Here is a 19,188-nt window from a genome sequence, read left to right as displayed (position 1 = left end):
TGTCTAGTCAAAGCTGTAGTTTTTCCAGTAGTCATGTATAGATGTGAGAGTTGGACCATAAAGAAAGCTGAGTGCGGAAGAATTGATGCTTTTGAATTGTGGTGTTGGAGAAGACTCTTGAGTCTTGAGAATCCCTTGGACTGCAAGGAGATCAAACCAGTCAATCCTCAAGGAAATCAGTCCTGAATATTCATTGGAAGGACTAATGGCTGAAGCTGAAACTCAAATACTTTGGCCACCTGATGCCAAGAACTGACTCACTGATAAAGACCCTGATGCTGGGAAAGATTGAAGGCAGGAGGAGAAGGGGATGACAGAGGATGAGATGGTTGAATGGCATCACTGACTTGATGGACATGAGTCTGAGCAAGCTCTGGGAGTTGGTGATGGACAGGGAAGCCTGGTGTGCTGCAGTCCATGGAGTTGCAGAGAGTTGGACACATCTCAGTGACTGACTGACCTTTTTACAGACCCTGCATCAAACACGGTCACATGCTTCAGCTTCATTGCATGATTTTCTTGTGTGTGTTTTGTGTTTATTAAGTTAAAAATATTTTGTAAATTTGCCTCTTTTTGAGCTGTAGGTTTTTTTGAAGTGTATTATTTAATTTCTGAATATTTAGTATTTTCCTGGGTATTCTTTCCACTACTGATCACTAGTTTAATTCCATTGTGGTCAGAGAACATACTTTACACAGTTTCAGCCCTCTTATGTTTATTCATTGAGGCTGATCTTATGGCAAAAAATCTTCTGTGTGAATGTGCTGTGTGCCCTTGAAGAGAATGTGTGTCTTCTTCTGGGGGTTGGAATGACCTCTAAATGTCCATTAGATCAAACTGATTGATAGTGTTGTTTAAGTCTTCTTGAGCTTTGTAGATTTTTGTTGCGTCAATTACTGAGAGAACCTTGTTGGCGTTTCCTGTCACAGGGTGGGCTTATTCTTTTAACGTCTGTGGTATCTGCAGGTCTCAAGTTCCGTCAGTTTTTTCTTCAGGTACTTTTACTTAGTTATTAGGTGCAAACACACAGGTCGATAGATTCTCCTGGTAAATCGGCCCCATTATCATTCAGAAATGACCCCTTTATCCCTATGCAGGTTCTTGTTCTGAATTGACTTTGTCTTGGTTATGCTCCCGCTGGTGGCTCAGAGGATAAAGAATCTGGCTGCAATGCAGGAGACCTGGGTTCCATCTCCAGGATGGGAAGCTCCCTGGAGGAGGAAATGGTAACCTACAGCAGTATTCTTGCCTGGAGAATTCCATGGACAGAGGAGCCTGGCGAGCTACAGTCCAGGGGTTACAAAGAGCTGGACACGACGGAGTGACTAACCCCTTTGGTTATGCTGTCGTTTTAGTTTTTGTCTCATTCATGTTTTCGGGAGATGTATTTTTCCGTCCTTTTACTCTGTCTTCATATTTAAAGTAGTGTTTTAGTAGACAGTGTATGACTGATTGTATTTTACTTCTAAAATCCAACCTGACAGTCTCTGCCTGTTAACATTGGAGTGTTCTGACTGGTCACAACAATGTAATCAGATTTAAATCTACAGTCTTGCTATTGTTTTTCATCCATTCATTATTTCTCTTTTCTCCCTCTTTTCCTGACTGCTTTGGACTTATTTTTCTGTTTTCCTAAAATAAAAAGGAATTTTATTTCCTTTTTGACTCCAGGCATACTTCTGTTTTAAAATTTTGTGATTGCTTTGGGTTTACAATATGTATATTTAGTTATCATTGATAATTAAGTCATTCTGGTGTTAAAGATACACATTATGCCTCTTCACTTGTTTTGTGAGCATTTTTATTATTCAAATATGCCAATTCTGCCCTCAGTCTCCAGGCTGCTGTTTTCGTGTGTTTTCCTTCTGTATGTGTTACAAAAGCCCATAGTCTGTTTTAATTTTGCTTTAAACAATTGATTATCTTAAAGCAGTTTAAAATATTTTTATATTGAAGTATATAGTTGGTTTACAGTATTGTGTGTGTTTTAGGTGTACAACAAAGTGATTCAGAGATACAATTATATCTGTTTTTTCAGATTCTTTTTCTTTATATTACAAAATATTGAGTATAGTTCCTTGTGCTTTGTGGTAGGTCCTTGTTGGTTATCTATTTTATACATAGTAGTATGATATCAAAGCACTTTTTAAACAAGAAAAAAAGATTTTAAGTTATGTATTTACCATTTCCAGTTACTTTGTGTAAATTTGAATTTCCTTTAGGTGTCATTTTCCCTCTGCCTGAATCACCCCCTTTAACATTTCATGTCATCCAGGTGTGTTAGTGGTGAAATTTTTCAGCTGTTCCTTATCTTAATATCTCTCTTTTGCCTATATTTTTGAAAGATATTTCTACTGGCATGGAATTCTAGGTTCTTTTTTTCATTCAGCATTTGAAAAGGTATTGTCTGTTGGTTGGCATTGTTCTTGATGAGATCTTTGTTTATTCTTAACCTAGTTTCTCTAGTAATAGGGAAAAACCTCTTAATAGAATTAACTTGTATTCTATGTTAGTCACTAAAGGGATGTTCACTATAAGCCCTAAATTCTACATAATGGCCCATCTCTGGGAACCCCACCTCCCAGGTAATGAGCAGTAAGCTAAAATACCTTCCAGGAACCCTCCTGACCAGGCCTACCTGTGAGTGACTGTAGGAGGATGAAATTCACATGTTCCGTCTGGAGGCTGATGGGAATCTGGAAGTGTCTGACTTTATTCCCTCCCCTTTGGTATAAAAGGGGCCTGCATTCTAACTCAGGCAAGATGGTTCTTTGGGGCACAAGCCCACTGTCTTCTCAGTGTGCTGGCTTTCCAGATAAAGTCACTACTCCTTGTCCTAACAGCTCATCTCTTGATTTATTGACCCGTTGTATTAAGAGCAGGATGAGCGCGAACTCGGTAACACCACCATTCAGACTCCTTGGACTGTCGAAGATGTTTCCTTCTTCAAGCATCTTTTTTTTTTTTAATTAGTTAATTTATTTTAATTGGAGGCTTTTTACTTTACAGTATTGTGGTGGGTTTTGCCATACATTGACATGAATCAGCCATGGGTGCACATGTGTCCCCCCATTCCGAACCCCCCTCCCAGCTTCCTTCCCATCCCATTCCATCCCTCTGGGTTGTCCCAGAGCACCAGCTTTGGGTGTCCTGCTTCATGCATTGAACTTGCACTGGTCACCTATTTTACATACAGTAATATACATGTTTCATTGCCATTCTCTCAAATCATCCTCCCTTGCCTTCTCTGACATAGTCTAAAAGTCTGTTCTTTACATCTGTGTCTGTTTTGCTGTCTTGCATATAGTGTCGTCATTACCATCTTTCTGAATTCCATATATATGCATTAATATATTGTATTAATGTTTCTAGTTCTGACTTACTTTCCCTGTATGTAATAGGCTCCAGTTTCATCCACCTCATTAGAACTGACTCAAATGCATTCTTTTTTTATAGCTGAGTAATATTTCGTTGTGTATATATACCACAGCTTCCTTATCCATTTGTCTGCTGATGGACATCTAGGTTGCTTTCATGTCCTAGATGTTGTAAATAGTGCTGCAGTGAACATTGGGGTACATGTGTCTCTTTCAGTTCTGGTTTCCTTGATGTGTATGCCCAGCAGTGTGATTGCTGGCTCATATGGCAGTTCCATTTCCAGTTTTTTAAGGAATCTCCACACTGTTATCCATAGTGGCCGTACCAGTTTGCATTCTCACCAACAGTGTAAGAAGGTGCCCTTTTCTCCACACCCTCTCCCACATTTATTGTTTATTAGACTTTTTGATGGTGGCCATTATGACCAGCATGAGATGATACCTTGTGGTAGTTTTGATTTGCATTTCTGTAATGAATGTTGAGCATCTTTTCATGTGTTTTTTAGCCATCTGTATTTCTTCTTTGCAAAAGAAAGCTTTTTAAAGCTGGTATTTTTCCCATGTGGAGTAACATCTTAAACACTGTAGTCAACAATTCCGCAGGGAAATAGGGAAAGGGGAGTAAAAACAAAATCTGGGGCAGGCCCTGGCTTTGATTCAGAGGCTGCCTGCCTTCCGCTCCTGTTCTCTGACATGAGTTACTTGATAAGCTATTTCCTGATGCCCAGGAACGTGACCCTCAGCTCACTGCTTCCTGGAGACGTTCTTTCTGTGCAGCAGCCTGTGTTGATGCATAAGACATTCAGAGACAAGTATTGTGGACAGAAAGCTTCACTGTTCACTTGGAAAGACTCAGAAGTGCCAGGTTTCCTTTGCCCAGCATGGCCACCATCACAGGAGGAGACAGGTCAGACCAGACTCTGACTTCTGTTCCACCTCCATGAGCGCAGGTCTCTCTTCCCTGGACCTCACCTCACCCTCTTTGCTGATCCGTCTGGTGGGGCAGCAGCACAGCCTGCCTGCTTCCCAAAGTTCACAGAGGAGCCCAAGAGTCTCGAGAGCTACTGGGAGTGGGAGGCCCCAGAAGGAGCAGCTGTAGAAAGCCATGTGGGGCCGTGCAGTGGGCGGTGCCCTGGGGTGGTTTCCCAGCTCTTCCCTGGGAGCCCGGGCTGGAGAACTGAAGGTCTGGCACCACGTGGCTCTGTGGTGGGTGACCCCAGCCTGTGGTGACTCTGCCCACACAAGTGACAATTTCCCCACAGGCAGGAATTGAAGCAAAGACTGCTTGGGACTCCCTCACAGAGGCACAGGCCATGTACAGGCACCCGAGAGCAAGGTCCTCCACAAGTTGGCCTTGTGGAGGACCTTGACTTTGAACCACAGTTGGACAGGCCTGGGGGCAGTAGAACTGAGCACGAGCCAGTTAGTGAAGGGCAGTTGTTGAGGCCATACAGAGTAGGCGGGACAGAGCTGAGGACCCAGCTTCAAGAGCTGAGACTCTCTGCTTAGTGAGAACAGAGTGTCAGGCACCGAGCCTGCCCAGTGGCCAGCCGCATTCAGTCATCAGGTGGGCATCTGTGCCCGCAACCCTGTGGACTCCTGACCCCAGTGCTCAATGCTCTGACCACTGCTTCAGGTGGACTCGCTGCAGACAGAGCCATGTCACCTGTGAGAACTGAGATCATCTTAATTTTTTGCCTCCAGAGGTGACTGCTGGCTCTAGTGATGTGTCTAACAGAAGGGATGGTCTTGCCACTCTTCCTTGCCTCCAGTCTTAAAGTGTGATGCCTGCTCTGGGTTGCTGTTTGTGGGTACCCTTTATCAAATTGAGGAAGTTTCCTTCTATTCAGTGTTCTAAGAATCTTATCTTTTTAAAAAATATTGATGATGCTACATTTTATCAATATTTTCTGATTCTACAGGGATGACCATATGATTTTTAATGTTCATGCTTTGAGTTACACTGGTTAATTTCCTACTGTTAAAACATCATTGCATTCCTGGATATTGGGAACTGTCTTTTTAAATACATTTTTCTGGATTTAGTTTGTTAGTAACCTGTTCAGGATTTTTGCATCTTTGCTCATATACGAGATTAGATTATTCTGTCCTTTCTCAGAATGTTATTAGGCTTCATTGTTAAGGTTGTTAAGGTGTTAGGTTGCATGAGTTTTACAGACTTCTGTAGCCACATCATCCCCACACACTGCAGACCTGAGGCGCCTGCACCAGCTGTTGGTTTCTTCCTGCTCCTGAGGCCAAGTTGCCCCCCTATCAAGGCTGTCTTCATCCTACAGAAGTGATGCCTTCTATAGAGAATATAGCTGAATAGCAAGGAGGGCCTGGCAACCCACTCCAGTATTCTTGCCTGGAGGATCCCCGTGGCCAGAGGAGCCCAGCGGGCTACAGTCATGGGGTCACAGTCAGACACAACTGAGTAATTAAGAACAGCACAGCACAGCTGCACAGCAGCTTTTGGTTGAATGCACATGATGTACCTTTACCTGTCAGGATGGAAAACTTTAATCCTTTCTTGTAAAGTGACATAGCTGATTTTAAAAAACTTTTGCCTAAAAAAAAACTTATTGTGATTACTGGTTTGGGCCTAAATCTACCATATTACTAAATGCTTTTTGACTGTCATATCTGTTTTATTTCCTTGTTTCCTTCTGGGTTATCATTTATCAGGCTAGTTTTCCTTTTGCTGGCTGGAAAGGCACTTTGGCACCATACTTACGTGCTCTTCTTGCCTCTCAGTTATGGTGCACGGGGATCTCTACCTGCTCCCAGTTAACACAAGGCCCTCCTACTCCATTCATCCCACTCTCAACTGGCATGCCACTGAAGTCTTGAACTTTAGTTCCCTCTATATTTCTAGCTCCAGAGGACATTTTCAGGGTTTTACACAGCCATTATTCATTTAGGTTGATCCATGCCACATGCCACTTTTTTTTTTTTTTTTTTTTTTTACTATATATTCCTTTCTGCCTCAGTGTTATTTAAACACTACCTGATTATTCTCCTGTGCATGCTGTGGTAGGAACTACTGGCCTGGGCTTCAATCTGAGTTTCCTTGCCCATGGCCTGGCTCATCCCTTATCACACCTTTCCCTCTACTCTGGATGAGTATCTGACTACACGAGTCAGACCTCTCCGTGACTCCTCCTGCTCAATGGGTTAGGTTTATGAACTCCTTGTCTGTTCCCTGCCTCCTTCTAAACCCCCACCCTCACTCGCATCCTGCTCCTCATGTTTCCCCGATCCTCTGTTCACATCGAGCTGCTTCCCCGGGTGCCCAGGCTTCCCTGTACCCAGGTCACCTTCTTCCCCTCCTACATCTGAAGCTGCTTCAGTCCTTCAAGGCCAGTCGCCTCGGTGCTTTCCTGTGCTCCCTGGGCAGGAGCCTTTCTGAGAGAGGCTGCTCCACAGGGGCCTCATCAGTTTGTGCCCCCATTTCCTGTCCAAATAGGAAAACAGGACTTAAAACAGTTCATCTTCCAGATGGGGGTAGTAATCTTCCACATAATGCTTGGAACCTAGAATCAGAATCTGTGTGAAAGAACTTAAAAATGGAGTCCTTGGTACGAAGGTTAGTGGTTGGCAGTCAAAGACAATTATGTTTCAAATGCTTTATAAAAAAAATAATAAAACAGGTCTAGCAGTCCATAGGGTCGCTGAGGGTCAGACACGACTGAGCAACTTCACTTTCACTTTTCACTTTCATGCACTGGAGAAGGAAATGGCAACCCACTCCAGTGTTCTTGCCTGGCGAATCCCAGGGACGGGGGAGCCTGGTGGGCTGCCGTCTATGGGGTCGCACAGAGTCGGACACGACTGAAGTGACTTAGCAGCAGCAACAGCAGCTTTATTTTATTCCCTGAAATTTATTGCTTCAAGCATCAGTGGATAATACCTCACTCTGTAACCTTGGAGAACTAATATGCTTTGTGAGAAGCTGAGCTTCATCCAGGCAAACCTCACTGTATTGTGCAGGTGTGTGTTCTTTACACACTGAAGGCATGTGGCGGCCCTTCGTCAAGCAGGTGTGTCAGTGCCATTTTCCCACAGCATTTGCTCACTTTCTGTCTCTGTCACATTTTGATAATTCTCATAGTGTTTCAAACTTCTTCATTATTATATTTGTTATGATGATCTGTAATCAGAGATCTTAATGTTACTACCACAACTTGCTGAGGGCTCGGGATGGTTAGCATTTTTTAACAACTGAGTATTAACTAAGGTATGTGTATTGGTTTTCTTAGATATAAGCTACTGCACACTTCACAAGAATACTGCACAGTGTAAACATAGCTTTTGTATGCACTCCAAAAACAGTTCATGTGACTTACTTTATTTTAATACTCACTGTATTGGATAGGTGGTCTGGATCTGAGCCTGCACTGTCTCTGAGGTCTGCCTGTACTGTAGTTGTTTAAACAATATTTTTTCTTTGCCATGCAACTCTTCTAAAGTAGAATCTTACATGGAGTCGCAGATACATGAAGCAAGTACAGGACTCGCACTGTGGGCATGCACATGTGGTAAGCCTCCTTCACAGCAGCGTCACCCGCAGCACGGGCGCCAGCCCTTCTGTTCAGCCCAGGGTCTGAGGTAGGTGTCCATGATCTTTTCAACTAGGAACTTGAATAACTTTTTGTAACATGCCAACAACCACTCTGGCACTTAAAAGTAACTTTATTATGGTTTGGGATAGCTGTTTATACACAGTTTGATATAATAGGCTACGAACAACCCCCACTCGCGTCAGGTCACTGAGCTTGCCGCGTCGCTCCTGGGCTAAGGCTCAGCGCTGCAGCACTGGCCGGGCTCGGGAGGCCAGGCTACCTGCCTGCGAGGACTCAGCGGCTCTCCTGCTCCCACCTTCCAGAGGCTGGGCATTACTGATCCTGAGAAAAAAGTGCAGAGCTTTTTCTGTGATACTTATAACTTATGTTACTAAAGTTCTAAAGGGCTAAGAGACATTTGTGAACTTTAGATTAAAAAATGGAATTTAAAATGTTGGTCCGGATAAGCTGTGCTACAAAAGGAAAGGTTTCTTTTGCGACTTAAACAGAAATTCGTGAAAAATACACTGCTCAGAATCTGACATGTGCCATGTAAAACACTCTGTTGTCTGAGAAGTACTGATCATCCACCTCTGTTTTAAAATAACTCAAATATATAATAAGTTCTGATAAAGTGTTTAAGATCAATATGCAAAAAGAAAAGTTAAAGTGATTTAAACACAGTTTAGTAAATATGTAGATACATTTTATTTGTCAAGAGTAAATATCAGTTTCATTTAGAATATTCAGGTACAAAAAGTGAAAACTTAATGAATGTTAAGAAAAAGTTAGAAACCACTATTAAATTGTTCTGCAAATGCTAAGGCACTGAATTCAAATATCCTTTACAATATGAATTACCTAAATTTTTATCTTTAATATTCAGATGTTCATAGCTATTTTCTTAAGAAATATTTTTAGTAAGATGATATAACTTTATTTACCCTGGAAGACAGTTTTAAATAATTATGTAATACAGACTAATGCACACAGTGTGAAGACACCCAGTTCTAAAGTTACTTATCACTAGAAAAGGGCTTATTTACCTGAGTGTTTCTGCTCTTAAAGGTATCACAACAACACATGGACCACAGTGCTAAAGTACATACTATGTAATCTGATACAAAAGCTTAGGATCATGTTTCCAACTGGATAATTGTATCAAAACTTTAAAAGTTTTGAGCTGCTGGAGTTTCAGGTACATAATACATTTTAAAACATATTCCCCAAAGTTTACCTTTACATACCTTTGGTATGTACACAAAAGATTCATCTTGGAATATATATGCAATCAGAGCCTAATATATATGAGTCCTGTATTTTCAAAGCCACCAACAGACACTCTTGTCACAGTATAGTGACAGGCAGTGGGCAGCAGGGGAAATTATCTCAATTCATCACAAACTTATCTTAAACTACTAACAGTGAATAAGTAATACCATCCAGTCTGGCTTATATATTGACCTCATACTTAAAAGTATTTTCCCATAAATGGCAGTAACTGTGGCCATTTGCCAGATAAAGAATAAGTAGTACAGCATAAGTGATACATCAAATAAAAACAGCAAGAAAATCAAAGCATACTTCTAACATTTTAATAGCTTTTGCTTGTGATGACCTTCTGTGATCTGGAACCTTTGTTTTACATAAAATTGGAGCTGGAAAGAGAAAAAAAACCTTTTGTTTGGTACAGTAGAAAACCATATAGGAAATAAAAATCACTTCTTTTACAAAGTTTTTACAGATACACATCTAGTATATGATAGGACATCTAGCTGTGGGACTCTGGAAAAGAAAAAACAAACACTAACATTTCTTGAGGGTAAATTTTTCTGAGCTCGTAAACTGTGGACTTGGCCCTGATTTTGCGAACAGCAGCCCATACCTTATTTTCACAAGGTGACTGTAAAGGTTTATCAAGTATGGAATGAAATGGGGGAGTCCAAGTCTAGTAAGACTAGACTAGTCTAGTAAAACTGGACTAAGTCGAGATGATGAGAAGGTGAAAGGCCCCTTAGCTTTATAATTCAAGACACACTAAAAAGAAGTCATAAATTATATGTAAAGAGTTGGCCCTCTGGATCTGAGGGTTCCACATCTGAGGATTCAACTGACTGAGGATCGAAAGTATTTGGGAAAAAAATTCCAGAAAGTTCCAAAAAACCAAACTTGAATGTGCCACTTGCTGGCGAGTATCTGCCTAGCACTTATATTCTATTCGCATTGTATTAGGTGTTAGAAAAAACCTGGAAATGATTTAACATATACAGGAGAATGTGCATAGGTTCTGTGCAAAAACTATGCATTTGATATGAGGGACTTGAGGAGCAGTGGATTTTGGTATCTTCCTGGAACCAGTCCCCCACAGATAATGGGGTGGTTTATTTTTTTAAATTCAGTGTATTCATTTTTTTTTTTCACAAATAACTGCATGCCTTTTTGGTATCAGGCACTGTTCTAGGAACTGAGGGTGGATACATCAGCCAACAAAACAGATCCACTCCCTGGAAGAGCTTATGTTAAAAGATTATACATGAGAATTCCTTCTTCCCACAAACCTAACGTCCACAGGCCAATTAAATCCACTCCAAACCCTGTGGATTTAACTCTCCATAGTTCAAAAATGGAAAGCTATCACAGGCAATGTTATATTTTCCTAACTTTTTGAAGGTGACTTATAAAGAATTCTGACAATACCAGTTTGAAATACAATGTGGTGATAAAAGAAACCTGAGGACTGCCTTGTGAGGCCCAGGAGAATCTGAGCTGCCACAAGGTGGGCTGGATGCTCAGCAGAGCGTGCAAATAGGCAAAGTGAGGAGGACATTCAAGGGGGAGAAATACAGTAAAAAAAATACAAAGGAGGGAAAACCACCTTATTTTCTAAGACTTTGGTTACACTGATTTTAACACATACCCCAGACCTACAAGCCTTGGCGCCATCCTCCACCTGTTATCAAGGCCGCCCTGGCGCACGGGGTCCCTCTCTACCTTCCTCTGCATCTTTACGTCCACCAACCGTTTCACAAGCTCTGACATCAAAGCACAGGAGTTCCAATCGATAGCCTGGTTCCCTTATTAAAATAAAAATTCTCACAAAATCATTAGCGGAATTTGTTTAAAAGAAGTAAACCTAAGAATTAATTTTTTATCAAGTATTATCTTATGTCTCTAATTTCCCCAGGAAAGTATATAGCTTCTGTCAGGCATGAAAGTCGACAGAACTGACAGGTCAGTAGTTAGTAGACATGTCCTGGAGTAGACAGTGTCCTCAGGTCACAGACCCTCACATGTTGTGGCAAATTTGTGTTGTGTTCACTCACACATTCATGCAAACACTCACTCAGATGTGTACAGAGCACTAGACACGTGGCAGGTGCCCTTCTATCTGCTGGGGAATCCGCACACCAGGAGGGACCAGGGCTCTGCTCTCAAGGAGCTTTTTGTTTCAGTGCAGGAGACAGAGGGAAATAAGGAGACAGGGCAAAGAGCCGTGAAGAGGGGGCACTGAGGCTGGAGGGGTCAGACCAGGGGAAGGGCTTACTTCTTGCGGTCCTTGTCCTTCCTCAGGTTGCTGCCTGGGGTCATAAAGGTCTGGTTCTGGTATATCTCAGAAGTAGCTTTCTTCTTGGAGAAAGCCATGATTTCTTCTTCCAGAAGTCTTCTCTTCTCTTCCAGCCTCAGCTTCTCCTCTTGGTGGACTCTTTTAAGGTGCTCAAACTTGGCCTGGAGCTGTGAAGCCAAGTGAGATTCCTGCTGAGGATGCTGTGTAGCAGCACACACCCACGCCTCTTGGCGCTGCAGCCCTGCTCAGGCTGCCTGCACAGCAACCAGGCAGATGTTCACATGTGGAACTGCTTTAACAGTAACTGACATGAGCTCCCATGCAAAAACACACGAGCAAAACAAAAACAGCCTCACAAACAAACCTCAGTTTTTTAAACATTTGACCTCTTCTTAGAGTTTCTCTTTAGTTGCTCTACACATTTTCGCCAAAAAGCCTCTTCAAATAAAGTTTCTAAAACTGTTCTTAATAAAAGTGAAGGACATAAATTATAGAACCGAGTTATCAGAAATAGGGGAAAAAGTCCATCTTTTCCAAATAAATTTACCATGTACTAGTGAAATAGCTGTTGGTTACAATGGTGAACCTGTGTGGAAAGCAGTGTCAGTTTAAATCAAGAACCTTACAAATCTGTTGTGTTTTTCCACAGTCATTCACCTTCTTGAAATCTGAACTAAATCAAACACTGTTGAAGACGTGTGTCACAGTCAGCCCTGTATCTGATTCAGCTGAGTGTGGACAGCGCAGTCTTGTGAACTTAGTAAGTGAAAACACCCACCTATAAATGGGCTTACGCAGCTCACTCCCCAGTAGTTTAAGAGTTAGCTGCCCTCACCGTAGTAGGATCTACACCATAATTGAGGGAAAAAAACTTTGTCTCTAAGAGAAATAACACTTTAAAATTCATTTATGCTAAATACACTCGATGCGGTCATTAAAATGAGTTTTGCCAAAGTTTAGAGATTTTAGATTTCCCTGGTTTAATTGTTGTTTATCTGAAAAAAAATCTAGGGACTTTGGCAGGTTCCTCATGAATCAGCTGTGTGCCAAGAATACAAGCACAGCATCTAGAATCTGCATCAAAAAGTCACTTTTTTGGGGGGGATTCCTGGGTCTGGTTTCATTTTCTATTATTATTTTTAGCTCTGGGCAGCAACCTAATGTGTATACAAAAAGTAGGACTTGGTTTATAGAAAAGATGGCATATGATCATTGAGGAAATACTTTGCTAAAAACTAGAGGCTGAGGGCAGAGACAGCAGAGAGCTACGCTGCTTCCTAATAAAATTTGATGTTCTGGATACAGAGGAGCTATCTACTGAGCCAGCAAACCTCACAGAAGAGTTTAGACAGAGACAGAATAGTGTTGAACAGGTGAGGTGAGGCCCAAAGACTCTTGTATTCCTGAGACTGTCACTTCCAGAGAGATCAGTGCCTTAGCATCTGCATGTGCCTTTATATATATATATATATATATATATATATATATATATATATATTACATATAGCTAGGACATGGAAGCAACCTAGGTGTCCATTGGCAGATGAATGGATAATGAAGTTGTGGTACATATACACAATGGAATATTACTCAGCTATAAAAAAGAATGCATTTGAGTCAGTTCTAATGAGGTGGATGAAACTGGAGCCTATTATACAGAGTGAAGTAAGTTAGAAAGAGAAACACAGATACTGTATATTAACATATATGGAATTTAGAAAGACAGTAACAATGATCCTATATGCAAGGCAGCAAGAGTCAAAGATGTAAAGAACAGATTTTTGGACTATGTGGGAGAAAGCAAGAGTGGGATGATTTGAGAGAATAGCATTGAAACATGTAAAATAGACGACCAGTGCAAATTCAGTGCATGAAGCAGGGTATTCAAAGCTGGTGCTCTGGGACAACCCAGAGGGATAGGGTGGGGAAGGAGGGGGGTTCAGGATGGGGGGACACATGGGCACCCATGGCTGATTCATGTCAATGTATGGCAAAAACCACCACAATATTATAAAGTAATTATCCTTCAATTAAAATAATTTAAAAAGTTATAAAGAGTTGGTGGAGTGGCAGCTTTCTGAGCATGTGTGCACCCTCATGAATTGGGAAGAAGAGCAGAAGGGAGGGTAATGCTTGGAAAGGGAGGCTACAGGGCAGGTTTATTATATATTATGTGAGTAGAATCCAATCTTTGATTCCTTAAATGGAGGGTACATACTTTATATCCTTAAATATTCTGAAAAGCTGTAGAGTACTTCACATGTCATTCATGAGGTTGACGAGAAATTCCAGGAAAACTGTAAAGACAAAAATGGCCTAGAAAAGGGGGTAGGCAGAATCTGACTATTATTTACATTACATGGAGTTCACAGCTTTTGGCAGCGACAGTCTACTCCACATACATGAAGCACTGACTTGTGGCACCACTTTTCACTACAAGGCCTTTAATTCAGACACATTTTCAAATACTTGAAAAGTTAAAAGCAGGAGACCTTCTGTGCTGTTGAAACTACTCACTGATGTTCTGAAGCGTCTGTGGCCACATGGTACACTGCTGCTGTCTCTTGTATAAGGGAGCTTCTGAGGGCATTGTACATTCTGCTGTGCAGTGACCTTTTTAAAGTATCTATTTTTAAAAGTGAATACCAGAAACAACATTCCTTTCTTGCCAGACTAGCCAGTGTCTTTGACCTGAGTTGTGTACTTTGCTGGGGTCCCAGAAGTGTCTCTGAGAAGCACCCAGGACTGTGGCTCAGCCACACCTCGTATATATACTGCATATACTCACTCTGGACTCTCCAGGTCTGGGTTTTAGTGCAGCTGTATTTGTTTACTTCAGAGTATCTACAGTAATTGTGGAAACAGGAGAGGCATAAATATTAAGTGAACAATTAAGAAATAGACGTGTGTGTGTGTTAGTTGCTAAGTGAAAAGTGAAATCACTCAGTCGTGTACGACTCTTTGCGACCCCGTGGACTGTAGGCCACCAGGCTCCTCTGTCTATGGGATTCTCTAGGCAAGAATACTGAAGTGGGTTGTCATTTCCTTCTCCGGGGGATCTTCCTGACCCAGGGATCGAACCTGGGTCTTGAACATTGCAGGTGGATTTTTTACCGTCTGAGCCACCAGGGAAGCCCCAATAGATAACTGGGTGTTTACAGTTAGAAGACAGTTTCCAGTGAGGCTCTGTGTGGTGGGGGCATGATGGCTGAGCCAACTGCCCAACCAGGAAAGATTATTCTGTGTGTGTGTGTGTGTGTGTGTGTGTGTGTCACTCAGTTGTGTCCAACTCTTTGCAACCCCATGGACTATAACCTGCCAGGCTCCTCTGTCCATGGCTGGAGTGGGTTGCCATTCCCTTCTCCAGGGGATCTTCCCAACCCAGGAATCAAACCCAGGTCTCCTGTATTACAGGTGAATTCTTTGCTGTCTGAGCCACCAGGGAAGCCTACTTAACGTAGAAAATTGGGAATCGGAGAAGGCAATGGCACCCCACTCCAGTACTCTTGCCTGGAAAATCCCATGGACAGAGGAACCTGGTGGGCTGCAGTCCATGGGGTCGCTAAGAGTCAGACATGACTGAGTGACTTCACTTTCCCTTCTCACTTTCATGCATTGGAAAAGGAAATGGCAACTTACTCCAGTGTTCTTGCCTGGAGAATCCCAGGGACGGGGGAGCCTTGTGGGCTGCCGTCTATGGGGTTGCATAGAGTCGGACACGACTGAAGCGACTTAGCAGTAACAGCAGCAGCATTTGAATGGGAGAAGGCAATGGCAACCCACTCCAGTACTCTTCTTGCCTGGAAAACCCCATGGACGGAGGAGCCTGGTAGGCTGCAGTCCATGGGGTCTCGAAAAGTCAGACACGACTGAGTGACTTCACTTTCACTTTTCACTTTCATGCATTGGAGAAGGAAATGGCAACCCACTCCAGTATTCTTGCCTGGAGAATCCTAGGGACGGGGGAGCCGGGTGGGCTGCCGTCTATGGAGTCGTACAGAGTCAGATACGACTGAAGCGACTTAGCAGCAGCAGCAGCATTTGAATGATGGTTATATACTTCACTTGGAGGATAAATATATACTGTACTTTTTCTTGTGTAAGAAGGGCTGTATGTCTAGAATGATGTGGACAGAGATGTAGAAAAGGTAACATTTAAACAGTGTCTTGACATGATATCTGTCCTGTGTATCCCCTGCTCTACCTATCCAATGTTCACCACATCTTCAGCTAAGTCTGTACTCCACATGAAAATCATCCTAATGTATGCTGCTGCTACTGCTAAGTCACTTCAGTCGCGTCCGACTCTGTGCGACCCCATAGACAGCAGCGCATCAGGCTCCCCCGTCCCTGGGATTCTCCAGGCAAGAACACTGGAGTGGGTTGCCATTTTCCTTCTCCAATGCATGAAAGTGAAAGTGAAGTCGCTCAGTCGTGTCGGACTCTTAGTGACCCCACGGACTGCAGCCTACCAGGCTCCTCCATCCATGGGATTTGCCAGGCAAGAGTACTGGAGTGGGGTGCCATTGCCTTCTCCTCCTAATGTATACATAAGGTGAATTAGGAGGCATTTGTTTATAACCATATTGGCAAGGGTATTTTAATAATAAGGTCAGCTAATTCAGACTTAGATAATCCTGTGGGTTACCTGCCAGTGTCTTACTGATGAGCTAGCTTTGAATGTCCCAGTTTACCCAGTAGATACCTGGTTTATATCTGTTGTTCAATGTCATTACTAAAAAACTGCCTTTCTCTGCAAAACTGCACGAACACTGAGGATAAATTATATGGTCCTCCTTCATCTGAACTTCAATTGATGGTCCTTTTTTAAAAATTTTATTTATTTTTGGCCGTGCTGGGTCTTCGTTGCTGCATGAGCTTTTCTCTAGTTGCGAGCGGGGTCTGCTTTCTGGTTGCACTGTGAGGACTTCTCACTGCAGTGACTTCTCTTGTTGCAGAGCATGAGCTCTAGAGCAGAGGCTCAAAAGTTGTGGCATAAGGGCTTAGTTGCTTCTCGGCATGTGGAAGCCTCCTGGATCAGGATTGGAACCCATGTTTCCTGCATCGGCAGATGGATTCTTTGTCCCTGAGCCACCAGGGAAGCTCACCTGATGGTTCTTGAGTGAATCATCACTCACATAACTGCTGATGACGCCAGACGCCCTTCTTCACCAGACCTGACTCTATAAAGTATAGATGATAACCTACGAGCTTTGCAGGATGAAACTGGTCATGAGGGAACTTATTAATATTATTGTAATATGAATAAAACAGGCCCCTAATCTACTATTTGTAAGCTTACATAATTATAAGTTGTCACTCTTTTGACAACTTTAAACTCATAACTTCATCATTAATATAATACAGTGTTTGAATCATTAAAAAAAAAAATCTACAAAGCACCTAGTGACAAATAATACTTCTTTTTCTTTCAACCATTTGGTTACCCTGAATTTTCAGTTTACTTTTAAGTAATACACATTTGAGCAAAATTGTGCTTAGTTGCTCAGTCATGTCCAAATCTTTGCGACCCCATGAACTATAGCCCGCCAGGCTCCTCTGTCCATGGGGATTCTAGGTAAGAATACTGGAGTGGGTTGCCATGCCCTCCTCCAGGGGATCTTCCCCACCCAGGGATCAAATCAGTGTCTCCTGCATTGGCAGGCAGATTCTTTACCATCTGACCCACCAGGGAAGCCCTTTATTATGTGTAACTCATGGATAATTATGAATAATTAACAGATGTTTTGAAGAAGTTAGCGAAGTGAAAGTCTCTCAGCTGTGTCTGACTCTGCGACCCCAAGGACTGTAGCCTGGCAGGGTACTCTGTCCATGGGGATTCTCCAGGCATAAATACTGGAGTGGGTTGCCATGCCCTCCTCCAGGGGATCTTCCCAACCCATGGATTGAACTCAAGACTCCTGTATTGTAGGCAGATTCTTTACCATCTGAGCCACCAGGGAAGCCCAAATATTCTTATGGGGGGTTTTAAAAATTAAAATTCAACTGTAAACCACTTCTACATCTTCTCCTTGGAGAAACTGAGAACCATGATATATGAGAGAGAAACTCTTACAAGAGAAGTGTATGCTAATCAGAAGAAAAGCCAGCACAGTTTCCTACTCATCACAGTCTTCCTCAATGTTTGTATTTCAAAATAACTTCAAGCTAGGTACTGTTCTCAAATAAGAGACGACACAAAACAGAACACTAAATGCAATATTAGACCTAAGATTGAATTCTGGTTCAAAAACAAAAAATCACCAAATAGAAAGGAATAACAAAAGATAATCTTGGGATGACTGGAGAAATTTGATTATGAACTGATGATTAGGTTAGATTGTGGCATTGGTATTACTGTTCTTAGGTGTAATACTGGTACCATGGTTATGGAGGAGAAGGCACCTGAGCTTCAGGAATGCATGACGTGCCTTTGATGTTTACACCAGCCTTCAGGCAGCCAGAAAAACATACACTCTAAAAATGGTGATATGTCCATTCTAAATCTAGGTGTGGGGATGGACATGGGTACCCTGTACTTTCACTTTCCCATTGTCTGAACTTTTTGAAAATAAAGATCAAATTATAGACAAGATATATTTGTACATTATTAAATTTACAAAACCACTTACTATTGGGTTTATTTAAATAGCAAGTACTATCAGAGTATTTTAAATAATAGGTTTGTATAGTTAAATTAAGCTTCCGAGGTGGCATTAGCGATAACCTGCCTCCCAGTGCAGGAAAAGCAAGAGATGGTTGGGAAGATCCCCTGGAGAAGGGCATGGCAGCCAACTCCAGTATTGCTTGGAGAATCTCACGGACAGAGGAGCCTGTTGGGCAATAGTCCATGGAGTTGCAAAGAGTTGATCATGACTGAAATGACTTAGCATGCATGCATATTCTCATGGATAATTTGATTACAAATAACTCTGCATTCAGATGGGTATATCTTTCCTTTTCTCCTTTGCCTTTTGCTTTTCTTCTTTACTCAGCTATTTGTAAGACCTCCTTAGACAATCATTTTGCCCATCTGAATGCAGAGTTCCAAAGAATAGCAAGGAGAGATAAGAAAGCCTTCCTAAGTGAACAGTGCAAACAAATAGAGGAAAACAATAGAATGGGAAAAACTAGAGATCTCTTCAAGAAAATTAGAGATACCAAAGGAACATTTCATGCAAAGATGCACACAATAAAGGACAGAAACAGTATGAACCTAATAGAAGCAGAAGATACTAAGAGATGGCAAGAATACACAAAAGAACTATACAAAAAAGATCTTAATGACCCAGATAACCACAATGGATGGAGTGATCACTTGCCTAGAGCCAGACATCCTGGAATGTGAAGTCAAGTGGGCCTTAGGAGGCATCACTACAAACAAAGCTAGTGGAAGTGATGGAATTCCAGTTGAGCTATTTCAAATCCTAAAAGATAATGCTGTTAAGTGCTCCATTCAATATGTCAGCAAATTTGGAAAACTCAGCAGTGACTACAGGACTGGAAAAGGTCAGTTTTCATTCCAATCCCAAAGAAAAGCAATGCCAAAGAATGTTCAAACTACCGCACAATTGCAGTCATCTCTCACACTAGCAAAGGTAATGCTCAAAATTCTCCAAGTCAGGCTTCAACAGTATGTGAACCTTGAACTTTCAGATGTTCAAGCTGGATTTAGAAAAGG

At 42.0% G+C, this 19,188-nt stretch overlaps 1 protein-coding gene and 1 long non-coding RNA gene across 6 annotated transcripts in view; one reads left to right on the top strand and one right to left on the bottom strand.

Moving 5' to 3' along the window:
• Window positions 1–19,188, top strand: part of LOC102391859 — a 33,196-nt gene that overhangs the window by 5,366 nt on the left and 8,642 nt on the right. Inside the window, exons 2-3 of one of the 2 annotated variants that reach the window (XR_006543387.2) lie at window positions 7,850–7,988; window positions 12,157–12,267. This is a non-coding gene — a long non-coding RNA (uncharacterized LOC102391859). The remainder of the gene's footprint in view (window positions 1–7,849; window positions 7,989–12,156; window positions 12,268–19,188) is intronic. The other variant, XR_003102275.3, reaches the window with a different exon arrangement.
• The window catches only part of SEPTIN10 (septin 10), a 51,243-nt gene continuing 40,109 nt past the window's right edge, over window positions 8,055–19,188 (bottom strand). For 2 of the 4 annotated variants that reach the window (XM_044925946.2, XM_044925948.2), the window contains 2 exons: window positions 11,487–11,674; window positions 9,524–11,016 (listed from right to left, as the gene is read on the bottom strand). In XM_044925946.2, the coding sequence (XP_044781881.1) occupies window positions 10,899–11,016; window positions 11,487–11,674 (306 nt within the window). In that variant the 3' untranslated portion in view covers window positions 9,524–10,898. Of the gene's footprint in view, window positions 8,285–8,626; window positions 11,017–11,486; window positions 11,675–19,188 lie in introns of those variants that run through there. The other 2 variants (XM_025261094.2, XM_044925947.2) reach the window with 2 other exon arrangements.

This window comes from Bubalus bubalis, chromosome 12 (genome assembly GCF_019923935.1).
Source record: "Bubalus bubalis isolate 160015118507 breed Murrah chromosome 12, NDDB_SH_1, whole genome shotgun sequence".
NCBI lineage: Eukaryota > Metazoa > Chordata > Mammalia > Artiodactyla > Bovidae > Bubalus > Bubalus bubalis.
This window is presented reverse-complemented; position numbering and strand designations above follow the sequence as displayed.